The sequence below is a fragment of the Tachysurus vachellii genome, chromosome 1, assembly GCF_030014155.1.
Source record: "Tachysurus vachellii isolate PV-2020 chromosome 1, HZAU_Pvac_v1, whole genome shotgun sequence".
NCBI classification, from domain to species: domain Eukaryota; kingdom Metazoa; phylum Chordata; class Actinopteri; order Siluriformes; family Bagridae; genus Tachysurus; species Tachysurus vachellii.
The window spans coordinates 14,801,459-14,828,109 of NC_083460.1; the positions used below are offsets into that span (position 1 = coordinate 14,801,459).

Here is a 26,651-nt window from a genome sequence, read left to right on the forward strand (position 1 = left end):
AATCATGTTTGCTGGTGCTATAAAGAACTAAAGAAACACTTCTTATGCTACCTGAATGGTCCCTTGTAGTGGAAAATGATTCTTTTTTCACTGTGTAATGAAAGAAACATTTTTTAAAAAGAACCTTTATATTTCAGGCCTTTATATTTGCCCTTTAGAGGGTTTATGTAGCATCTGAAATTTATAAGAGTAATTCCTGAAGAGTAACTCCATCAAATTGCTAATACAAGTGGTTAATTACAATGGCCGAAGACACAAATTCCCATGTTTCCATGAACTAGAAGGAAACCTAATCTTACAAATAGATATAAGGATGAAATAAATATATACGTTTATGAAAATGACAGGCAGAAATAGCTTGTCAAAATAAAAATAGTTATTAATCCCCTAAACAGCCATCTTTACTGATCTACTCTGACGGATCCTTCATGCTAACGCTGCCAGCGTGGCAGTAGTGTGAGAAAGCCCACTGTTTTCCCAAAGCTAAGTTATGACCGAAGAAAGCACTTTGTTCATAAAATAAACTGCCGTCTACTGTAAAGCTTCTGGGAAAAAGTTCAGATGTGTCAGTACACGTGAGGGCTCGGCCTCCATGAATTTATGACATGTTCCTGGATTCAAGTGGCTAAAGATTTCGTAACACGTATTTTCCAGTTCATTTGTTTTACTGCTCTGTTCTGACTTTATTTGCCTTCAGCTTGAGGTGACTGAACACTGTTAAAGGCGATTCAACATCAAAGGTGTTGGGCACTAAACAATTAATTTATTAGACAAGGTATTAAATTAACACTGCAGATGGTAATTTAGCTTTTGCAGACTCAACTCAAATAAAACTGATCAGACAAACAAAAAAATGCACTACAGACTAGCTTACTAACAAACCAAAGTAGCTTGCTAGATAATGTCAGCTGAAACACAACATGTACATACTGATGTAAAAAAACACTGCAAAAAATAGTGAAGTGAGTAAACATTTGCCCTGTATTTCACATCATTTTCAATAAAGCAAGTAGATAGTCTGACGTATTCTGAATAGTCACAATGCTAATTACGGTGGTTGAAAACAATGACATTTAAAACACGGACTGATGTTTCAGTGGAAATTACATTTTCATTTATTCATTTATCAAAGCTCAGAGTTATCAGATTAGGTTTAATTTTATTTGATCTGGACTTTCTTTCTATTTTACTTACTCAGCAAAAGCAGAGAGTTAGCAAGAACAGCTAAGCCACTTAACTAGCTTTGATCACTAAAAAAGTTCAGATTGACTCTTTCAAAGACTTTTTCTTTATTAGATAGTGCTAAACTTATACCTACATGTAGCTACACATTTCACTAGCTCTTTCATCATCTGATTTCCATCTGATTTTCAATTAGGCAAAGATTTTTTTTTTCAATTTTCACCCATTAGCTAGCTAACTAACACTAGCATGTGCTTCCTTAAAGATACTTAACACCAGCCTTGGGCTAAGGAAAGTGCTATCTGCCAGATTCTGCATACATGAGCTCAATTTATTAAATTTACTCAGATTACTGAGTTTTGTGCTCTCTTGTCTTGGGCGATCGTTTTACCCATTTTGCGGACTCGTTATAATTTTAATGTAACTAGAAAATTGAAAACATATGATTGAGCTGGTTAGAGAACGGAATAATAGAGCTGGTTAGAGAAAGGAATAATAAAGCTGGTTAGAGAAAGGAATAATAGAGCTGGTTAGAGAGCACCTCACAATTATTCAAAATGAAGCCAAACAGAAATATTTCCATGTACGCTTTAGGCTCTTACCTGAGCTTCTTATCAGCAGATGTTGTAAATTCCTAAAAGCTTCCATGTCAAAAAAAAGTATTGTGATGTTTAATGTTTTATGCGCTGACTGTGAAGCTGGATTTTCAAAAAGACATTTGTGAAAGGTCAAAAGCAAAGTAAAGCCAAATATTAATCTCTCAGTCTGTTTGTTATAAATTTTCCTGCACAGATTCGCTTTGTTCCTTTTTGTTGACGACACAAAGAGCGTCAATCGCTCAATAATATATACGGCTTCATCCTCTGTAGAGTGCAGCATGACATTCCATCGATTCTTCATCTGCTCCTTCTATAGTTACCCTGAAGGGGGGCTGGTTGTATTGTCAGCTCATCCTGCTCCCATGTCTGCAACAAGCTTCTCCCCATCACATCTGCACAGTATCGCCGATCTCCAGAGGCTTTCGACATTATGGCCATAAATCCTTTCCACTTTCGCCTTGAAGCACCTAAATCCCTCAAACCCTGTTTGAAATAAGCTTTGAAAAGAACTCTCTCTGAGGCCCGGTTTACAGGCAAAGCTTGTCACTTTCATCGAGAAGAAGCCGTGACCTGCTAGGCATTAACTGTCTCTGGACTGGGTTTGTAGAGAAAGGTTAAAGCTAGAATCGGACAGGGACAATGTGTACAAAAGTGTCATGCTAGTAATGAAAAGAAATCGCAGATTTATATACTAATGCGCTCATTCAAATGCGTTATTATCATAATAACAACTTACATGTGACGTGTTTCCATAGTAACAAATTACACAGGAAAGTATTTTCATAGTAACAACTTACTCAGAGATGCGTTACCATAAAAAGAAGTTACACAGGGATGTGTTTCCAAGTAACAACTTACACAGAAAAATATTTCCATAGTAATAACTCACATAGGGTCATGTTTCCATAGTAACAACTTGCACAGGGACGTGTTTCCGTAATAACAACTTACACAGGGACGTGTTTCCAGAGTAACAACTTACTCAGAGATGCGTTACCATAAAAAGAAGTTACACAGGGATGTGTTTCCATAGTAACAACTTACACAGGAGTGTGTTTCCATAGTAACATCTTACACAGGGACATGTTTCCATACTAAGTAGTTACACAGGGGCGTGTTTCCATAGTAACAACTTGCACAAGGATGTGTCCCAGTACCTCCTGGAGTTTGTAGGGTTTTTTCTGTTTGTTCTAGACAAGAAATTCTTGATTTTGCATGATTTCCTTTTGTAGAAAACTACCTGAACTGCTGAAAGAAGAAACAAAGGATTCTTCTCCATGCAAGACACATATGTAAAGACTTTGTATGTTAGCTGCACCCATGTTCCACACATGTGAATGATAGAGCACTTTATGTGTGTTGTGATGACTTCACGTGATGCGTCTCGGTTTATATCTGCTGAAAATCTGAAACATGATAAGCTCCTCGAAATATCTTGCCGTTGGCTTGCTTTTGGGTTAATCTCTACAGATAAACAACTGAGCATCTGTGCAGATTCCTGCGAAAGAAATCCTGACATTTTACTTCCAAAAGCAGAAGAACTTGAGGTGAATTTAAAGTAAGCAGCTGCAACTGCGTTGTGTCATAAATCTTACCCCTTTGGAAAAACGACCTTTCCACTGGGAGGTCCGAGGTCAGACTTGTATATACGATTTATTAACCCGTACCACGTAACGATGCTTTCTTGGGAGTGATACGAGTGCACCAGAGTACAGGGCTTCCATGTGAATACTGAACAGAATCTGATCAAACATACGTTTATTATAAACCCTACAGCTTCCTTATTCTGTATAAAGCTGAGTAAGGACAATGACATGTAATAGCGATTTCTAGATAAAAATCAGCACCTAAATAATTTTGGAGCGATGGATAGCTGCTTCAACAAATTGTTGGTGTTATGTGTGATTTCTTAAATCATTAAACATTGGTCTAAAATCGGCAGCACTTAGACGTCTCATGATCTGTTTTTATTTCCACAAATCGTCCGGTACAGGTTATGAAACTACGGTTTAGTTCGTTCAATCAAGTCTCTTAACACGTTCACCCCATCGAATATTTGGAACATTCCAAACAAGGCTGATATTTAGCAGGAAATTGTATCATTTCTGAAGATAACATGAAGAAGAAAGCAACATTCTCTCGTTGTTTTTTCAAGGTCAAAATACTAGGACCCAAATTATAGGCTAAAAGTAACCTATTCATTTAAGGAAATCAATGGTGCATCCAAAATCGCAGATTATGTCCTGAGATTTCTGAAAAGTTTATACGGATGTTTTCGATTCAATTTGATTCACTTTCAATTCATTCAAACTGTCTGCTCATCTTTCCTTGAGCTTTTTGCCTTTTTTTAAATACTACAATCTTACTAATGTGCTTCTGCTTAATTCTCTACTACAGTTTCCAAAATATTCACACAAGCAATTGTGATTCTTCAATTCTTTTTTTTTCTTTTTTGGAATCTTTTTTTTTAATCTATTACAGTAATGATGTTACCTTCCCGGTCACTGACATGAGTAAAGTATTTGGGGCAGGGGATGGTGACCAGTTGTCCAACAGACGCTGACGGCCAACACGCAAAATCCCACTCGCCACTGCAGCCTGAGTAAATAAAGTAAATAAATAAATAAATAAATAAATAAATACAAATAAATACAAATAAAAAATGTGACTCAATTAAAAATGTATCATGTATTTGATACTATATTCACACATAACTCAAAGAACTGTTTGTTTCATAAAACTAGGATCAAATAGAATAAGAATATAATCACAATAAAAATAAAAGGTAACTGTACAGATAGGAAAGGGGGAAAAGGTGTAGAAAATTAGATCAGCCCACAATGTTGATCCATAACAACGGTTCATTCTCCATTCTGATTTGTCAGAAGTTTTCTACAATATATATTTTGTTTACATTAATATTCATTTTAATGCTCTCATTCACAAGGTAATTTGTAAGGTGGAATGTTACCAATAATCAAAAAATAAATGATAAAAGTTTGGTAATAATTATAAATGAATAATAATAATAATAATAATAATAATAATAATAATAATAATAATAATAATAATAATAAAAGAAAAAAAGCTAATACCATTTTTTTAAGGAGATATTTCTTTAAAATTTATAAAAGGAGTCTCCAATATCAGTAAGTTTATAAGCAACTAAACCTTTTTTTAACCTCAAAGAGGTTTTTGTTTATTCCTTTTGTTTATTCTTAAATAAACAAAATGGGATGAGATTTTGTAGTGTGGATCTTTTTCAGCTTATATTATATTATATTATATTATATTATATTATATTATATTATATTACCCACATGTGTGGCACATTTTGGAGAGGTGTGAATGAAATGTTAAAAAAGAACTCAATGATCAATTCTATAGTATAACTTATATACGGAATAATGAATGAAGAAAAGCTGAAATGCAAGGATGAGTTTATTAATGACAGTGTGGGTAACTGGGCAACAGCGTTGTCTTCAGTTACATACCGTGTCAGTTTGTCCCAGTACTACAGTACCCACAGTACTTTAGCTACGCGCTAAAAAGAATGGACTTTTGAGTTAAATGTGGCATAAGTGGAATAAAACACCTCGCAACATGTATTTATTGGAAAATAAGCAACTTTATGTTGTGTTCCTAGAACACGACATCTCACTTTGTTCTCTTCCTTACTTACACGCCACTCTTGTTTTAAGAACAGTATCTGGAGCTCATGCCAAACCCAAAGCAATTATATCAAAGCTTACTCACATACCCTGTACCTGAAGGGACGCCAGAACGATTTCTTGCACGTTGCCCTGGGGGAATTCTGGGCTTTTTTAGATTAAAGTAGCATTCCACTTAATAAACGCTAAACTTTCGTCTGCCTCCACTTGTCATTGCTTCAGCTATTAAAAATGTAATCAGTAGATTAGTTACGTCTGGCCAGGAGAATGAACTCCACTTCAGTCTGATTAACTGCAGCCAAGAGACCGACAGGACATCTTCTATTAAATAGTCAACAAACCCAGATGTGCATATAACTCACTGCTGCTTCCGATCCTCATGTCTACTTCGCATTTACAAACAACAAGCCTGGGTAAAAGAGCGGTATGTGGTGCAGTAATATTTGGGGTTGTGTCAAAGGATGAGAGATATTTAAAGAACTTCTGGACAGTCTCAGTGTAGATATTGGGCAGAATACTTTCTACAAACGAAAGAAGGGAAATCTATTCAGAAAGAAGAGAATGACAGACTGGTTGTACACTGGAAACGTGAACTAAAAAGCGCCATAACATTCTCTTATTTATGTCACGATAACAATAAATACTAAGTATGGAGATACTGTTACCATGGCAATGTTGATTCATTTCCAAAAAGTATGCTGTTTGAAACGGTTATTTACCATTCCAATTCCTTTCTTGTTATTGTACAAGTACAACATTCAGTTCTTAAAAGAATAACATGCACTTTTTATCTATTTATGGTTCCATTTCCTGTTGTGGAATGTCAGGTTACGGCTTGTTATTTCTTATGTTATAGCAGTTATGTAAGGAGGAGGAGGAGGAGGACAGGAAGAGGAAACCGGAGAAACCAGAGAAAACCCAGAATAACACATAAAAATAAGAATTCCTTTTACGCACACAGAATAATTGAATATATATTTAACTATATTAAATATTGTGTATTACAAATAACCCCATGCAAACAGCTAATAAATATTCCCAAACACGAACGCTATTATAATGTGAAAGAGATAACCAACCTGATGTGACATTTTGCAGCTTGGCCAAGCACTCATCTCTCTCCATCTCCAGGTCTATCCTGATGTCACACATCTCCACTGATAACATCTGGTCAAACAGATAAGGAATGAAGGTTGCGGTATTTTGCACGTATTTCAGAGTTTTGCATTTTCATTGACATTCGCAGAAAAGGTTACTGATGACATCATTTTGGGCGACGTACAGCATTAATTCCCTGCAGGACTAGGGGGCGCTTCTAGAAAGTTCTAGCACCGCCGCTGCTTTCTCTTTACTGAATAACACCAAGAAAAATAATAAGTATTATTAGTCGTTTATTCCAGAACCTATCAACAGCTTGACAAAGAAACTATTACACACACAGTTTTCCAAAATTATTTATTCACATTTATCATAAAGGTGTCTTCATGCTGCCCATCCTCCTCTCTTTCCCTTTTGTACAATTTGTGATTAGTCTGTCGATTTTTAGTTTCTCTTCTCTTCCCAAAGCATTATGGGAAAAAGTATAATAGAGTAAATAACCCACCTTGTTCACATTAATTACTCCCGGGACTAGATATAACGATATTATTGTCCCTGTATGAATTTACACATATATGATATTCACTGACATCTATTTCAATTACATTATATACCAGACCTGACGATCTTTGCCTATTTTGTGTAGGAGGTTTGCATTTTAACACTGTCTTGGGTTATCTCTCAAAAATACACAAGTTTCTCCTCAGTAAAAGTGAAATAACTCTCCTGCATTAAGCTAACACTTCTAAAATTCCCAGCATCTCCATCCAACACGCTCTCGACTCCCTCGGTGCTCTTGCTTTGAGTCACTATTTCATTTAGGTTTGTTAATGTGAACTAAAATCTTTCGATCGTTCAAGTTAGCAAACATTACACAAGTAAACATTAGATTCATTAGGGATGCTGCTGAAAATGGTAAAAGAAAACGACCTTCAACTTGACGGATTAACAAATCTATCTCTCTACATATATTGTTAATGCTGATAATTAGAAGTGGACGTTGCATTCGTGTTTGAAGATACTAAGAACAGAAGAGTGAGAATGTGAGGACATCATTTGTAATGTGATTGTATAGGAAACGCACTGGCGTACAGTTTTTTATGGTACGTTGCTGCAGAATCGTCTAATTACCTCCACCATCCAGCTGAGGTTTTCACACTTGCCACTGCCAGCAAGCAGCTCATGACTAAAACAGCTGGTAATATTATGAAACCCTCATTTTTTTTAGTTCAGGATGATAATTGCGATTTCAAGTGTAGCAACACAGGGTTCAGGAAACCACGTGACCGCACATATCGTGTTTAATCTGATTAAAGGTTCTCTCCATATCGTTGGATTTCTTCACGACACACCCAAGGTTGATGAGATTTAGCATGGATACTTGGAGGCTCTCCATATTGACATAAATCGTTTTTCCAGCTATTGTTAGCCTCAAAGGAGAATCATGTGTCTACTCCTCCGAGTCCAAACCTTTGATAGGAGCTACACAGCTGGACTACATAGAGCCCACAAGACAAATGATGACTCACTGGCTTACAGGCTTACTTCATCTAGTCTCGGTTACATACATGCATACAGCTTCTCTCCATGTGTCAACACCTTTGGTAAGGGAATATTTTGGTTCTAATAGACCTGGTCAAATATTGGCAGCAACGTATACAGATGTGGACAGCTGGCTCAATTAATGTAGCATCGATTAAAGGTGCCATTCATTCAAGGCAAGGAACACAACACAGCTTTTATTTTTTTTAAATCAAGGTCGTCGTTGCCAACTTTGCACATAACCAATCAATAATGAAAGTGGTTGCCATGGTGTTTTATCTCGCAAAGAAAACTAAGGCATTGCTATTCCGAATTAAGCATTCCCCTAAAGATCAAACGCTCACCATATATCGTGGATGTGACTGGAAATTCCTCTACAGTAACATAATACTTATAAAATGCCACTGACAATCAGAAGGTAAAGCAAAGTAAAGCACAGCTTGATGGCCAGGGTCAAAAATGCTACAGTAAATAAAACAAATAGCGTAATTAATATCAAACTGAGAAATGCTCAATCGAAAAAAAAAGTACTACAAGAAATATTTTAAGACCGTGTAACTGGTTTGCGATCTCTGAGCAGAAAATTCAGGAATAAAAAGCTCTCATAATGTGTGTTCATTAAAGCATAGCCAGGGCTTCCTAATTGTTTATTCATTTATTTTATTTTATTTTATTTTATCACAGTAGTAGAAATCACATTGGATTAAATGGTTTGAATTGAAACCTTGAAGTAAATCAAATGTAACTAAGGTCAAATTAAAAATCTAAATAATAAAAATCTGTACTTGTCTGACTGTTTTTTGTTATTGTTTTACTTTATTAATTAACCAGTAAATTAATTAATTAATTAATTAATTAATTTGTCTGTTTGTTTATAGATTTTTTTATATGTAGTGAAAGGGTTCGTTATGTGCAAAAGATGTGAAAAAGCTGCACTAATCAAACTAAGAATTTGTAAATAAATTATAATTTTTTTATTTTTAAGTCAAATAAAACTTAAAAGTGCTTTATAAATTAGAATTGAATATATTCCTGATACCTACTTGCAAGAAACTAAGCAAATGTTAAGAAAATTAAGATTTTCATTTGACACCCTTATATTTATTCACAAATTAAAGCTCATAAAATCATTAAATCATAACTGTTCCATGAATGCAAAAGGTTTGAGAACTCTTTATCTACCTATTCAGGACAAGACGAAGCCACATATTATTCCCCATCTAAAGCAAAACGAATAGGAATTAAATGCCTACCGTGTTCATTTGTACCCAGAAATGTTTAAAAGACTTACAAACTAAAAACTTTCTTGTTTCTACACAAAACATTTATCCAGTAGACAGAATATAGATAAATTCACAGATTTTAAGAAGCACTTGGAGTGTAAAACCAGCTGGATGCAGACAAACACTTTAGTGAACACAACACTGTCAGAGTTCATTTAAAGTCTTTAGATCACTGGTCATTAGATCCATGGTGTGAAATGAAGTGAAAATAAGCTGAAAAAAAGACCACCTAAAAAAATTCTCTCAGCTGTGATCTTAGAATAAACTGACTGATGAACGTTAACGATTAACATGGACTGTGCATGGAAAAAACCTGAACTCTTTCTACAAGGTGTTTCTTATGCTTCTTACGGTGGTGTGCAATAAATGCTGAGGTCATGTATTTAGATTGTAATGCTGTGTTTAAGTGTATGGCATTTTCCATGGTGCATCCTCACAGCTCCAGGGTTCGATCCTGAGCGCTTGGGGTTTAACGTGGTCTTTACAACTCTGTGTAGGATTTTATTCCTTTCTAGAGTGTATTCAGACCGTGTGTGTGTGTGTGTGTGTGTGTGTGTGTGTGTGTGTGTGTGTGTGTGTGTGTGTGTGTGAGTGTGAGTGTGTGTGTGTGATAGAGTGTTCCTGGGATAAACTATGGTTTCATCATGATCCTGATCATCTGAAGATGAACAAATGATATACAGTTCTACAATATAATTTAATAATCATTTTATTATAAGATCACAAGACATTTGCAAAAGTTAGAATTTCATCTCAAACTCTTTTTCTTCTTGTTGTTACTATATTTGCTCACATTTTACCCACTTTATTCAGTGCACATTAAATCCTGTGTGTGTGCAGGAGATGTTTAACACTGTAACTATTGTGTGTTTGTGAAACTCACCGGTCCGAGTGAGCAGGTTAAACTCAGAACGATCATTCTCCTCAACACCTCCATTGTCTCGTTCAGATTTAGCTTTTCCGTTTTCTGTGTTAAAATATAAACTGCAGTCCCGCACCGGAGGCCCACAGTATAAACAAACCGAATCGTCCGCACGCGCGCAGCCTTCACACTCGGTGCCGCTGCGGGAGAGCGCGAGCTATTTAAACGCCTCCGTTTCACAACGACGACAACGTTCGGTCATGTGTTCAGGCAACAGCCAATCAGACCTCGAGATTAGATAGATAGATAGATAGAATGTTGGCTTTATATTCTATAATGAGAGAGAGAGAGAGAGAGAGAGAGAGAGAGAGAGAGAGAGAGAGAGAGAGAGAGAGAGAGAAATAAAGGGAAAGAGAGAGAAATAAAGGGAGAGAGAGAGAGACTAAGATAGAGAGAGAAATAAAGGGAGAGAGAGAGAGAGAGAGAGAGAGACAAATCAGCAGAAATTCAGACTAACCTGATACACATACACTGATGAACCGACTCATATCTCTGTGTAACTATATCATAACTTCTACTTTACTAATAAATATTAGGAAATTGATTGCGTTACATTTTAAAGTAAACTAAACTAACAAGTAGTTTCTTTAAGGATGATGGGAACACTACAGAAAACCGCTATCAGCAGAACCATGACATCCCTGATGTCCTGACAAATATTAACAACATAGCACACTTTCTGTGGCTTTGTGTTCACACAGTTGTCCCAAACAAATCAAAATGTGTAGTGCAAATAAATAATTCTCTTAAAATATAAGTGAAACCACAGTGAGAGCCAGCAAACCACAGTGAGAGCCATTATCCACAAATGGTAAAAACATGGAACAGTGGTGAACCTTCCCAGGAGTGGCCGTCCGACCAAATTTACCCCAAGAGCACAGTGACGACTCATCTAAGATGTCACAAAAGACTGTGATTAATGAAACGCAAACTTGATCCAAAACACACCAGCATGTCCATAAAAAGACAATGTGGCTGAATTACAACAATTCTGCAAAGATGAGTGGAAAATTCCTCGAAAAATTCCAAAATTCCTCCACAATGCTGTAACAGACTCATTGCAATTTATTGCAAATGCTTGATTGCAGCGCTTGCTGCTAAGGTTTAGGGGGCAAACACTTTTTCACATAGGGCCATGTAGATTTGGATTTTGTTTCCCCTTAATAATAAAAACCTTCATTTGAAAACTGCATGTTGTGTTTACTTGTTGACAGGTGACTGATTAAAACGCACAAAATGCAACAGACATACAGTAACATGGTCTTGTTCCTGCCACCACAAACACAAAACTAAACACATGGCATGTGGAATATGGCATGTGGAACATGGCTATGACACCCTCCAAAATAATTGCAGTATCATTGGCCTTCAATGTGGACTAATACTAAGAAAAAAGAAAAACAATATCAAAATACATTCAAGTGTTTGTGTGTGTGTACCATTTAAAAATCCAAACTGCTCAAAGTGCTGCTCTGTTACTAGTTCGTGCTGTGACACTTATAGGTAGGTTATAAAACAAACTTGTAGCCAATGAGCAGAAAGGGGCGGGTCTTGTCAATATGGGCGGAGAGAGTGTTCAGTGCGCATGTGTGACATTAGCAGAAAGCGGTTTTAACATTAACATGGAGAATAAAAACAAAGAAAGAAAGCAAAGAAAGGCTTACGATATGGCAAGACGTAGGACCCGTGTTAATATAGGATCAGCTTTCCAGTGCTGGAGAGAACTGAAGGAGCAGGAAGTTGGCCGCATATTCACAGATTGGAGTTTCCCGAGTCAATAACTCCTGAGCTAAACGCTGTTACTACACAAATAACACCTCTTTTCTATTGTAGTAATGTAGAGAGGCAGCTACAACTGCATTTTGCTAGTAACAGCGTTTAGCTCAGGAGTTATTGACTCGGGAAACTCCAATCTGTGAATATGCGGCCAACTTTACTCTCACTCTCTCACTCATTTTCTACCACTTATCCGAACTACCTTGGGTCACGGGGAACCTGTGCCTATCTCAGGCGTCATCGGGCATCAAGGCAGGATACACCCTGGACGGAGTGCCAACCCATCGCAGGGCACACACACACTCTCATTCACTCACGCACTCACACACTACGGACAATTTTCCAGAGACGCCAATCAACCTACCATGCATGTCTTTGGACCGGGGGAGGAAACCGGTGTACCTGGAGGAAACCCCCGAGGCACGGGGAGAACATGCAAACTCCACACACACAAGGTGCAGGTGGGAATCGAACCCCCAATCCTGGAAGTGTGAGGCGAACGTGCTAACCACTAAGCCACCGTGCCCCCCGCGGCCAACTTTACTTAAAAGTAAAGTTTTTTCCTTCTCGATAGGTGAGTAATGTTGGTTTTGCTTTGTTTCACAGAACTAATATATGCCGTCCTTTGCATGATTATGCTTGTGTGTCATTTTTGCTTGTTTGTTTATCTGCAATCGTATTGTTCTTCCCTTCAGTTATGATAAAGACACATTTATTTCCAGTAGTTGCCTGGGTTACGTATGTATGTGTGGGCGGAGCTATCAATACAGGGGTGGGACCAATTTGGGTTAGGGGCGTGTTTGTTTTGGTGATTTAATGTCAACACTGGCTTTCAAAAATCGGAGACCCTGCCTTTAAATTTGTAACAGTGCAAAAATAAGAATTACCAAAGATAATTTTAACCTTTTCAGCAAAAGCTATTTTCCTGGTGGTGCAAAAATATTCTTGGATCATATGTAATGCTAATGTCTTGTTATTGTTAGTAAAACTCTTATACAAGTGCAAAGTAAAATCCATGCTGTTAAGATGCTACATCAACATGGTACCAGATAAAAAAGCTTCACAATCTTTAAAAAAAAATTGAAGTGTGATGCAACTTTTTTCAAAGTTTTTCCAAACAAAAATGAAATTGTTTTTCTATATTCATGATTTACAAAAGATACCCACAATAATTTCAATTTGCTTTATACTGTATGACAAAAACATAGCCCTGAAAGAGGCATCTTGTACTTAAGCTTATAATTACATGCTATCAGCTGGCTACGTATATCAACTCAGTAAAATTAATCAGAATATTCTTCCAAGCATGATTTAAAGCTGAGCTTGATTCATATTTAATGAATGTTTACTTAGAAAATAGAGAAATCGCTTCAGAACTTTGATAGCTAGCAACATTGTACAGCGATATCAGCGATTTTAGCAGCGTTTTGTTTGAACCCACTTTATAGCTCACATAAGCCTACATGTGTCCTTTATCTAGTATTTTACTACTTTATTTCATAGATGTGGTAAAGTTCTGGGCCTTTAAAAAGTAGACAGATGTTTTTTATAAAAGTTGTTTATTGTCTGAGAATAAATAAAAGCCTCTATATTTTTTCATAGCCTTTCTACTAATTTTTAGAAAGGGTGCCAATAATTCTGAGTAATTCTGAGTTGATATACTGTATTTTTTATTAAAATGAATGATCGCTTATTTTCCTTTCCTCAGCTGAGTGGATTTTTGTATGTTTTAACCAGCTAGGGTTTAAATGTTAGGTCTTATTCTTTTTTTAACATTTTTCTTTAACTAACTGTATTTGAAGTTTATTTAACTTCTTATATTGTGGAAACAGAGGTTGTGATTGCGTCTGTGAGGGTCTTTCAATCAATATCAGGGTGTAATTTTGCTGGCAAGACAAGAATCTAAGAGCAGTGTCTCTATTGTGTTACAGCACCACTGACCACTTTGAGACTCATGAACAGTGTGAGGCAGAGGTGTGTAAGAAGGAGAAGGAACAGCACAAGGACAAGCACAGGCTAATGTAAAGAGACAGACTAAGCTCAGAAAGAAAACTAAGCCAGTAAACACAAACATACACACAAATCTGTAGACAATGCTCCTGTAGAATCTGTGGCACAACATCCAGCAGTGGATGTCGCAGCCCATGAGACAACACCATCAGAGGAGAGTGTTCCAGCCCTCGAGACACTTCCAGCTGTAGTTATGGCTTCAGCAGAAGTTCCAGCTTCACAAGACTTCCCCGACACGACTGTGCCATCAGTAGACAAAGTGAAGCTGGACAAGGACTCAAAAGTAAGAACAGAACACACACAAAGGATGCTGACTCTGCTTTCTCTGCTCCAGGGTCTGAAACTCTACATCAAGAACCTCGAATGCAATGTTGATGATGACTGTCTGCACGCAGACTTCTCTTAGTTTGGGACCATCACACCTTCTCTATAGAAACTGCTCCAGTAGCATTTGTTGAGCAACATCCAGCTGTGGACAGTGTCCCAAATGTTGAGAACATTCTATCAGAGGAAACTGTCCCAGCCTTAGAGACAACACCATCAGAGGAGAGTGTTCCAGCCCTTGAGATGCCTCCAGTTCTAGTTACGGCTCCAGACGAGGTTAATAATTTGTGTTTCTAGGGTGAATCAACACCTGGACCTACAAGGAAATGGCTGGCAATCTACATGCTGGAGTCTGTTCCAGTTGAGTCAGGGCTTTTCGAAATCTGACCACAGGGTCAAACAGTGTCCTGTTTACAATGTAACTCATGTGGCTTCTCTATTCAGTTTCTCCAGGAATTTATATAAACAGGGTACCAGTGTTATTGAGATAGATAGATAGATAGATAGATAGATAGATAGATAGATAGATAGATAGATAGATAGATAGATAGATAGATAGATAGATAGATAGATAGATAGATAGATAGATAGATAGATAGATAGATAGATAGATCATTTTAATTGCAAAACTCAAAGGAAACAAAGATACAGTTGATTATATTCAGTATATTTTCACCATACAGACAGACAAACATCCAAAGTAAAAAAAAAATGCAAGAAGACTATACTTCTGAAGTCCTATAAGACAGAAATTAGGTTGCAGTGGGATTTACTGACACCGAGGCAGTGTTTACATTTATTTTCTTGAAATAACGCCTACAAGACGTCCTTTCATCATCTTCCATTATCCAGCATTTTGACTGAACTCAAACCATTACTGTTGCATTTGGACAAACTTACAGATCCTGTTTATTAAAATACATCCACAGCAGAGCAACATCTCGGTTATCTCTCACACACGCACACAGACAGAGAGAGAGAGAGAGTTTCTCACAAGTCAATGTACAATTAAGCACAAAGTGCAACCCTTTCAGTTGTAGACTTTCTATAAAGCTTAAAAACGTTTCGCAGTGAGAGTCTGAATGCATTGGTCTGTCACAAAAACAAGCATTAAGGTAAGTGGACCAGGGACAAAACATGTGCAACATAAGCGTTGAGGAAACTACTAAAAAAAGTCCTCTGGGAAGTCAAATTAAAAGATTTCATGAGATATGTACTGGACTTTTACTTTTAAAAATGTGGCATGAAGCCAGTATGTCTGCTATGTAGAAAATTTAATTACTGCACCCAAAAATATCATCCCTGTGATTAGGATAAAGGAAAAATCCAGCCTGAATGACTCAATATCAGTAGTTACAATATCTATGTGATCTTCAGTTCAATATAAAACATTTAATTCATTATTAAATTCAGAGTTTTTAGTTTAAACTACTTCCATCAGCATGTTGTTATATTTTCACTTTAACAGTTTCCTCCGTTACCCACAATGTCATGCTGGTTATAATGCTTGTGACACTTTCATGCTTGTATGATTCTGACACTTTGAGTCAAGTGTTCCTCATTAACATATTGAAGTATATATCACTTTAAACAAATGCCTGAAAAATTTGCTTAATGTTATTGGAACAGTGCTAACAACAGCCATGTTGCCCTGGGATGTCATTATCCGTGGAGAGCTCCAGCTAAAGGTCAGAAAGTCATGTCATGTAATGTCATAAAAACAAAACTCCGACTTCTCCCTGTATAAATCAATTCGTCCTCTTACGGGATCCAATTCCACCTTTGGCCAAACTACGCTCACTTTTGTGATCTATTTTGGACAAAGCAAGCCTAATTTTGCAATTTGACTGTCCGGTTATCGTGATTAAAAATAACATGCTCTGAAAGATATCATACAAAACGCAAAGTAGTACTGTACGTGAACCAACACGCCAAAGCAAACACTTCATCACGAAACACTCCTGAAACCTTCCTTACTGCCAGCTCTTCTCTTCATATGGGATTTTCCCACATTTCCCTATTTTAAACAGAACGCACTTTATTTTGCACGCTTTGCACACAGTTTCCACAAACAGCAGTCGTTTCTTATTCTGAATCGATTTATTCGATTTAATGAAGAGATTCAGAATGAGTAGCATCACATTTTGTTTAAATATACAAACCTAATACATTTATTTACATTCTCTGGTTGTTGAGCTATAGAGAAGTAAAAGTGCTAGCATACCGAATCTGCTAATCCAACATGCATTTAGGAATAAAATCAAAATTTTTGGTGGTTCCTAATGTTGAGGTTTCCATTGCTTTAGAATCAACATTACTATGTAGGAAAATAAATCCATATAGTTCTTTATATGAATTCGTGTGCAGGTCAATTTTAATGATTGGTGGATTATGAAGTTTACATTCCGGTATTTGTTGAAGTTTTAATGAAAAAATGGAACGTGTTTTGATTTAAAATCAGTTTGTGATGATTTATACAAGTGTGCGTACATCAAGGACATGTGGACATGCATATTACCTTTTACTGGACCTTTTTCTTGTATGAAAACCTTGAGATGTGTGTGTGTGTGTGTTTACCCATTATAAGTTTAACACAATAACACTAAAGATCCCTAAAGAATCCTTGAAGATCCCAGAATCATTTTGTTTAGCAGCTGAAATATGAGCTTTTTATTTTAAAGCCTGCTAAATTCTTACTGAGGTTTTTTCTCTAACCCATTTAGCCCTGTGTGTGTGTGTGTGTGTGTGTGTGTGTGTGTGTGTGTGTGTGTGATGCTTATTCGTTTCATTTTACAAGCACATCCAGGGCTGGCGTCATTAGTAGCAGAATAAAATTATTTGTATGAAAAGACTTAAATGTGTCTGCATAATACCTGTTTTTTATTACCAACATGTCAGTGGTTGCGTCAGGGCTTGGAGGCAGTTATAATAAATCATCAGGATACAAGATACTATACAATGAGCACTTCCTCTTCTTATAATTTGAGACAGAACGTACTTTTCACTCAGTTATTTTCTGCTTCTAATAGTTAAAAAACACCCTGACACAAATCCTGGTTCTGAGTTATTAAAATGCTTTGTTCAAGAATATTTCATCAATTAGCAATGACAACAGCTGTGACGTACGAAGGTTATAGACTCCACTGTCAAATTTATTGTTATTATCCAAATGATGACGCTCTGTCTCATTGCGCAAAAAATCCTCTTCCTCATTTCACCGCTATATATTTGATATGGAGCTAACGAGCTGTTCGAACCATATCCTACTGATAAATGTTGCTAGGTTTTAAGAAACAAGCTACAAAAGCTTTAAAGCCATGCCTTTCGCATGATAACCATGCAAGACATTTTCCTTCCTGTGTGAACAAAAGGCTTGAAATAAACTTCAGACAAACTTCAGATATGTTTTTTCATCATTTCAATCTAAAGGCTATTTTCCACAGCACATTTTCTCTGTAATTTAACCATTAAACTCAATTTGATCTTTATGGCATGTCCTTTGTCTTTTTCTTAAATTCTTAAGTTATTACTTTGTGATTATACAAATAAGCTCCTGATTAATAAAAACACCAAGAATCACTATTTTGAAAGAACTAAAATGTTCCTTCAAAGGAACACAGAGGTCATGAACCATGGCGATGTAATGAAGCAGACTTGTTATTCCGAAGTGCTTTATTCCTCTTATACCACAAGTTATACAGTACAGAACAAGTATAATAACAGCAGTGCCTTTAAGAGCCCACAATGCACCTTGCAACTGAGAAACACAACATTCTGAATACTTTCCCATGATGGAAAACTACAGCTACGTGACACATCGATGATTATATTGTTGTTGGTTTTTTAATGTTTTGTTTTTTTTTAAATAACAGCCCATTTATTTATTTATTTAAATTACATGGAATGTCTACCAGACAGGTCCACATAATCATCCAGAAAAAAGTAAATGTTCTAATTGTAAATATAAAAAAAACTGTAAAAGAATTTAAAACGCTATGTGTTTATTAGTAAGTTCATGCACCAGTGTTACCTGGATACTTTTCCATTTTTAGTCACTAAATAATTCCTAGCAGTTTAATAATGAATAAAATGAGCAACTGAATAATGATTTTAAAGGGTTAAAGAGACATCTATCCGTGATCCTTAATTAGGGATGTAACCCAAGAAACATATTATATTCTAAACCAAGTGTTCAAAACAGAAATAAATACTAATCTGAGGAGCAGGTGCTGTTTCCTGAGAGATATTTTAGGAAATTTAACACAATATTGTTAGTAAATATCACAGCAAAGTACAAACTCTTTCATTTGGGATCAGATTCCTCCCAGTTCCTTAGTTTAAACTCTGTCTCTGAATCCTTACCTTGGACTCCAGGCCAAGTTTCCCCATGCAGTCGGAAATCTAAATATCAAACATATCTGCATGTCTAATCTGTCAGTATTGTCAGTCTCTATAAGTATCTACAATAAGAGATCTGTCTCTTCAGAATACAAGTCCTCAAAATTTACCTCAGACACAAACATGTTCCCTTCTCATCACAGCCCTCAGTGGAAATGATCAGTACTCCTTTCACCACTGATTATTACCCTGGATGATGTCACTTGATCTCAAAAATCACTTCTGGTGTTAGTTATATCAGTGGCGTTTCAGAAAGTGTGAGGATCTGAGCATGAACTTTAAATAATTACAAAAACCCAACCTCAGCTCCTGATTGGTCAAGTAACAGTGAGACATATCTATCTTCCATATTCCATACACACATCCAGTCTATTGAGGAAGCTTCCTCAGCACAAAGATATGCTGTTGTCTAAACAAACCAGTTTAAGGTAGATTTAGCATCAGATTTATCAAGCGACAAATAAAACTTATCGTCGTGGTTGTTGTGCATCTATGGACAGTCATAAAGTCACTACACAGATTCAAAGCAAAAGAGAAATACACAGCTGTGTTAAATTCACTGCTGCTGAAGCAGGTCACCAAGTACAGGAGCACAGCATTCCGTTTATATTTATGCAGTATGTAAAATGTAAATTTAGTAATGACGCAGTGGAATCTCCATGAAATTAGTTGTTTAAATTTGTAGTTCCTATTTTCACAAAAAAATTCCTCCTGTCTGAAAACTTTAAGGGGGGCACGGTGGCTTAGTGGTTAGCACGTTCGCCTCACACCTCCAGGGTTGGGGGTTCGATTCCCGCCTCCACCTTGTATGTGTGGAGTTTGCATGTTCTCCACGTGCCTCGGGGGTTTCCTCCGGGTACTCCGGTTTCCTCCCCTGGTCCAAAGACATGCATGGTAGGTTGATTGGCATCTCTGGAAAATTGTCCGTAGTGTGTGATTGCGTGAGTGAATGAGAGTGTGTGTGCCCTGCGATGGGTTGGCACTCCGTCCAGGGTGTATCCTGCCTTGATGCCCGATGAAGCCTGAGATAGGCACAGGCTCCCCGTGACCCAAGGTAATTCGGATAAGCGGTAGAAAATGAGTGAGTGAGTGAGAGTGAAAACTTTAAGTTACTGCTTTACTTCTAACTTACAAAAAGCTGACACTAGAGACTCCTTCCATAAATGATAAATCTCTCCTTACAGAAAACTTACTATCGCTTCAACGATCAGTGTATGTGGTCCATCTGACTCCGGTTTAGCGGTTACTATAGAAACGATGATGCATTAGAACGAGCGCAATTATTTTCTGCTATTGAAAATGAATAAACACCTTATTTTCTAAATGTCTAATTCTGAAGCGCTGCGATATTCAACAGTGTAATGAATGATACATTTTAGGAATAAATCTCTTCAAGACGAACAAATTGTTCCCAAGCAGCCACCAGAACTGTGCTCTGCAAGAAAGAATGCATCATTAAAGATGCTTTTGTGGAGGAGGATAATTGAATGGTGAGGTGACGTAATTGAGCGCTGAGAAATTCTATTGAAGCACTAAAGCTCTGCTTATTCGATGCTGCAGGGTCGCTAAGCCACCTCAGTGACCAAATAGCTTACCTCACTCACCTTTCTGAACACACTGAAGCAAACATTACATCTGGTTAAATCTCAATTCCAGCAAAACTGAAGGGAAGGTTGGGGACAAAAGTCCTGGCGTAGAGTTACAGAGTGTTCTAGGTAAGGCTAATAAGTAAACAAATCTTTTTCTCTTGCTCGGAAAAGGAGCAGAGCTTTATAATCTGACCCTGTTTAAGAAAGGGAAAGGGTCAGAAACACACACACACACTCACACACACATCCTGGTACAAATTGTTGACTTTACATCTGAGCAGGAAACTGAAATTACTGTTCAGGACAGATTCCAAATTTGAAATCTCACAGTGCGATAACACAATATAACAGTTTTTATGTGTATATCACACAAGTCACCTCCAGAGAACACCATTAAAACTCACTTAAACCACCATTTATTTCTCTTTTCTTATTGGCCGGAAAGTGTTGCATCATAAATGTTTTTATAGTACATTTTTTTCTGGTGGAAGCTAGACACACACAGATTAATTGTGTGTCTAGTTTTTAATTAAGGAGCATTTCCCAAAACTCTTTCATAAGTAACAGCACAGAATTTTACATGTGAATTATTATTATTATTCATTCATTCATTCATTTTCTACCGCTTATCCAAACTACCTTCGGGTCACGGGGAGCCTGTGCCTATCTCAGGCGTCATCGGGCATCAAGGCAGGATAAACCCTGGACGGAGTGCCAACCCATCACAGGGCACACACTATCAATCACAATCACACACTACGGACAATTTTCCAGAGATGCCAATTAACCTACCATGCATGTCTTTGGACCGGGGGAGGAAACCGGAGTACCCGGAGGAAACCCCCGAGATACAGGGAGAACATGCAAACTCCACACACACAAGGCGGAGACGGGAATCGAACCCCCAACCCTGGAGGTGTGAGCCAAACGTGCTAACCACTAAGCCACCATGCCCCCACCCCCATTATTATTATTATTATTATTATTATTAACAACAACCACATTATCCTACACTGCATTGCACGGTGTTTGGACTCTCAGGGGACTCAGAGGACACCCTGGACATGGGGACAACCCATCACAGGACACTGTCACACACCCATTCACACACTAGGGACAATTTAAAGATGACAATCAGCCACATGTCTTTAGACTGATGGGAGGAAACCTGAGAACTCGGAGGAAAGCCCCAAAGCACAAGAACATGTAAACTCCACACACATAGCAGAGGTAGGAATCAAAGGAGCGAGGGAATATGTGATTAGTCAAATTTCAAATAAACTTTTGTCTGGTTTACAAAAAATATTTAGTTACTCATTAGCTTGAATTATGAGTTTTTATAATCAGTCAGTCTAGTATTAATGTGATTCATTAAACCATTATATATTATATCCTCTCAGCTGCAGGTAAACTATATATCAAATAAAATAATAGTTATATAAGAAAATATATTGATATCTAAATGCTTTGAAATCAAATATATACACACTAAACTGTCTTGGGGATGGTGGCCATCGGTGTAGATTTTAGTCATATGCAAAAGTTTAGGAACCCCTGACAATTTCCATAATTTTCATTTATAAATATTTGGGTGTTTGGATCAGCAATTTAATTTTGATCTATCAAATAACTGAAGGACACAGTAATATTTCAGTAGTGAAATGAAGTTTATTGGATTAATGTGCAATGTGCAACAAAACTAAATTAGACAGGTGCATAAAATTGGGCACCCTTGCCATTTTGTTGATTTGAATACCTGTAACTACTTAGCACTGATTAACTGGAACACAATTGTTTTGGTGGCTCATTAAGCCTTGAACTTCATAGATAGGTGCATCCAATCATGAGAAAAGGTATTTAAGGTGGCCAATCGCAAGTTGTTGTTCTCTTTGACTCTCCTCTGAAGAGTGGCAACATGGAGGCCACAAAACAACTCTCATATGACCTGAAAACGAAGATTGTTTAGCATTATGGTTTAGGGGAATGCTACAAAAAGTTATCGCAGAGATATAAGCTGTCAGTGTCCACTGGGAGGAACATGGTGAGGAAATGTAAGACCACATGTACAGTTCTTGTCAAGGCCAGAGGTGGCAGGCCGCGTAAAATATAGGAGAGGCAAAGGGGAAGGATGGTGAGAACGGTCAAAAACAGCCCACAGACGTCCTCCAAAGACCAGCAACATCACTGCACTTTGCACAAGGTGAAGCTGTACGAGAGAGTGATGCGAAAGAAGACTTTTCTGCACACTCACCACAAACGGAGTGGCTTGAGAGATGCAAACGCATATTTGGACAGGCCAGCTTCATTTTGGATCTTATTTTCATGGGGTCCATGCTCGGCAACCATCAAACCTAACTGAACTGGAGATGTTTTGTAAGGAGGAATGGCTCTACTAAAGGCTCTACTAAATATTGATGTGATTTTTCTGATGGGGTGCCTAAATTTATGCACCTGTCTAATTTTGTTTTGATGCATATTGCACATTTTCTGTTAATCCAATAAACATCATTTCACTACTGAAATATTACTGTGTCCTTCAGTTATTTGATGGATCAAAATGATCCAAACACCCAAATATTTATAAATGAAAATCATGGAAATTGTCAGGGGTTCCTAAACTTTTGCATACGACTGTTTAAAATTGTTCAAAATGGTACAACATTTATGGTGTTCGAGAGTGTCAAAAGCATACCCTGAGACAGAGTGACACGACTGTGAACGGAAAAGCAGATCTAGATGAAAGATCATAAAATTAACCACAACTCGTACAAGCTGTAGAAGCAATCAAATTTCCTTTCTCTGCAAAGACCAAGAGGACAAAATGCATGTACTGTATGAGAAGAGAACTGATATGCATTGAAAGAACTATGTGTCCAAACTTTATTTTATGTGTTAAAATAACATATGTTACAGCACAGTGAATTTCTTTCTTCACATAACCCAACTTTGGAGGTTTTCATTTAAAGTATAAAGATATTTATAGCTGCATCACGGAGAGAAATACAGCTCCATCCTCCGGCTGGCAGCTGGGGGTGATTTAGTGAAGAGCAATGCTGAGAGATGAGGCGTCACAGCAGGCCATTTTCCCAGGCACTTACCTTCACAAACAGCTCTACTAAAGCAGGACCTCACTAAAAACATCTTACTTAAGAGTTATGACAAGGACAGATAATGAGGAAATGAATGAGCTGTTTGTGAAGAACTATATATAATGCATAATAAGCATGTAAGCCAACACGATAATAATAAAAATACCCAAAAATAACACCTCTAATTCATAATGATGCACGTATAATTGCTGTAATGTAGGGTTTACTAGAATTAAAAAAGAAATTAGAACTAGAAAAGAAATTAAGTCACACAAAATGTGGACATCTGATAAACTAGATCACTGGGAAAGAAGACATTTGGTCAGAGAGGCAACCCTGAATGAAACGACCTTGAAAAGACCTTAAAGAAAGCGATACAGGACATTATGGGGAACAGAACATAAACATGCACATGCACTTTACTATATCAAAAACAGGTTACATATGTAGTCTGTATGGTAGGTTGGCAAGAGGAAAGGAACTTCTCAGAATGGTTCCTCTAAGGGATCCAACAAAACAGCAAACTAATTAAACAAATTTAACAAACACTCGACTCTTGCCTCCACCCTGTGTGTGTGGAGCATCCATGTTCCCCCTATAAAAATAAAAAATAGTTTAACAAATTAGAACTTTGTATGAAAACTAAAGCTAAAGCTAAAAACACCACCACTGTTACAAACACTGACAACTGTGAAGCATGGTGGTGGAAGCATACTGTTACAGAGATCTTCAGGGCCTGGGGACAAGAATAGAGAGATTTTGGGGACAAACCTGATAAAACACCTGATGCAACAAGATATTAAAGAGCATAAATATAAAGATAGCATAGAGTTGATACTATTGGATACCAGGAGTAACAATGGACTTAAACCCAATTGATTTAAAGGTTCCTGTCCATCAGAACACTAACCTCGTTCTTAAGAAATTTTAATAGTATTCTACTGTATATTTACTGCTTAACAATCACATTTTTGACAGTAACGGGAGGGCTGTCATGAAAACATGCAAAATATCAGCACCTTATAAACAAGGAAGGAAGTGCATCAGGTCAAAGCAAACTTAATCAATTGTGGGTTTTTTCTCCTGAAAAAAGCGATTATTTTGTCTGATTACCTTGTTTATTTAGGACAGATAAAACAAGTTTTTTTTGTTGTTGTCTAGACGATATTTTCATGTGAATAACACAACTGTGACAGCCACTGCACAACACACAAATAACAAACGACAACTATGTCACTTCCATCTTGTGACTTCACCGGTTTTAATATATGAAGCCACAGGAAATATCAGCAGCAGAAAACGCCACACTGAATCAAGCAAACAGTAAGTTTAATAAAACCTCTATAAGATCTTTTTAAAAATGTTACTGAACATTAATGTGTTGGATGATGGTGAATATAATCAATTCAAGTAAAATAATTTATAGTAAAGTCACAGTGTTTAATAGCAAAATAGCATAAGGAGTTTATTTAGAAAGTAAAACATTTATTTAGTGGGTCACAGTAATTTGACCACATCGGTAATAGTTAATAATTGTGCTTTTATTACTTCATACATATTATTGCTCTGTCAACTTTGCTTCTAAATGATGCTTTTCAACGTGCTATACTGTGTGGATATATTTGATTGATTGAATCCATATTGTAATCCTAAAGGTCTGAGATGTGATCATAACATCCTTTTACGTTTCAGCACACAGCAGGTCTCACATTCCAGAATTTTGAGAGTGAGTTAAGGGTAAGACCTCAATGATCCTCATCAGTAATAAATTATTTGATTGCACCAAAAGGCTAAAATGTACCTACAGAAAATTGAAGTTCATCAAATGTTAATAAACAAAAGATGAACTTTATTAAATGGCTTTGATCGATTTTCTTTTTTTTTTTGTAGAACTGCAAAGAAATGAACAATAAGTATGATACTAGTAAGTGAGTCACATATTTCTTTTAAGATTATAAATTATAAAGAAAATACAAAAAAAAGCTTCGGACATTAAATTGCCTGCTGGAGTATTTGCCTTTTTAAATACAGCTCTGAAGGCTATTTTGTCTAAAGTGTATTCGCCTAAATATTTGCTTTACCTGACCTACAGTCCCGGCCAGAGGTGGAAAATACACGAGTAATTGTTCTTTGTTACAATATTTTTGTATTTTTGGTTTATTTATACTTCACTTATCCAGCACACAACACATTAAACATAATGCTAATTTGTCATCTGCAATGACATTCTCATGCTACACAATATTTAGCAGTAGAGCTATCCATATCTGTTTGATGGAAAATAAACAATCCACCAGACTGCAGTGTTGAAAGTTGTTGAAAAAGCATTTTGCTAATTTGCTAACACTAAGCAGTCCTATATGACCAAGATAGCCTGTTTTATTTGCCAGTGCCAGATTAGACTAGCATCAACTCTTGTTGCTAACGTAGGCTAGGTAGCAAGTGACATTTTAGTTAAGATGGGTTATTTACAGGATATTTAACTTGTGAATTTATTAATAAATTAGCAAGCAATCTAGTGCTAGTCATGCATCTGACCAGCTAAATTACTGACTGATGTTTTACTGATTACTGAATGAGGCAGAAGATCATTGCTAATAACAGCTGTAGATCAGTAATAAAAATAGGTTTACACATGAAGACATGACATTGCTTAAATTTCCCAGTTCATTTACCAGATTCTTTTTATCACTCGTGTACAGTTTGATAGGTTAGCTGGGGTGATCTGGGATTTATGCGAATAAATCTTTTTTCCCCTCTTTCTTTTCTGATATATAGCTTTTTATACTGACTGGTTTCGTTACTTCTTGTTCTCCATCTGGACTTTTCTGATTGCAATGATTTGGATTGTAACATACCTGGAAATGAAGCTGAAGTGGAGAATCAGAAATTTCTATCTCTCTCAAAATGCCGCGGATACAAACATCATTTGGGAGAATCCATAGGCATTAAACAACCTAGAAACTTCACCACAATGATATGACATGTAATGAAATTCTTGTTCCTTTGAATCTCTTTTTGTTTGAATACTTAGTTTGATTATTTTTTTCTGTCTATTGAATACATTATTGTATTTTCCCTTATTTTGTCTGCTGCTGCACTGGAACCTTAATAAAGCTGAACCTGTACAGAATTACTAAAAAATAAAATCACTGTGAATAAGGTAAA

At 36.8% G+C, this 26,651-nt stretch overlaps 1 protein-coding gene and 1 long non-coding RNA gene across 3 annotated transcripts in view; one reads left to right on the plus strand and one right to left on the minus strand.

Annotated features, from left to right (window-relative positions):
• The window catches only part of vipr1a (vasoactive intestinal peptide receptor 1a), a 29,243-nt gene extending 18,804 nt beyond the window's left edge, over positions 1 to 10,439 (minus strand). For both annotated transcript variants that reach the window (XM_060873952.1, XM_060873942.1), the window contains exons 1-3: positions 10,259 to 10,439; positions 6,532 to 6,619; positions 4,275 to 4,379 (exon numbers count right to left, since the gene is read on the minus strand). In XM_060873952.1, coding sequence (XP_060729935.1) covers positions 4,275 to 4,379; positions 6,532 to 6,619; positions 10,259 to 10,312 — 247 coding nt within the window. In that variant the 5' untranslated portion in view covers positions 10,313 to 10,439. The remainder of the gene's footprint in view (positions 1 to 4,274; positions 4,380 to 6,531; positions 6,620 to 10,258) is intronic.
• Positions 10,440 to 24,605: 14,166 nt separating this feature from the next.
• On the plus strand, positions 24,606 to 26,578 carry LOC132839169 (uncharacterized). The gene is made up of 4 exons (XR_009647710.1): positions 24,606 to 24,806; positions 25,176 to 25,220; positions 25,374 to 25,407; positions 26,262 to 26,578. It is a non-coding gene; the product is annotated as an uncharacterized LOC132839169 (long non-coding RNA).
• The last annotated feature ends 73 nt before the right edge of the window (positions 26,579 to 26,651 follow it).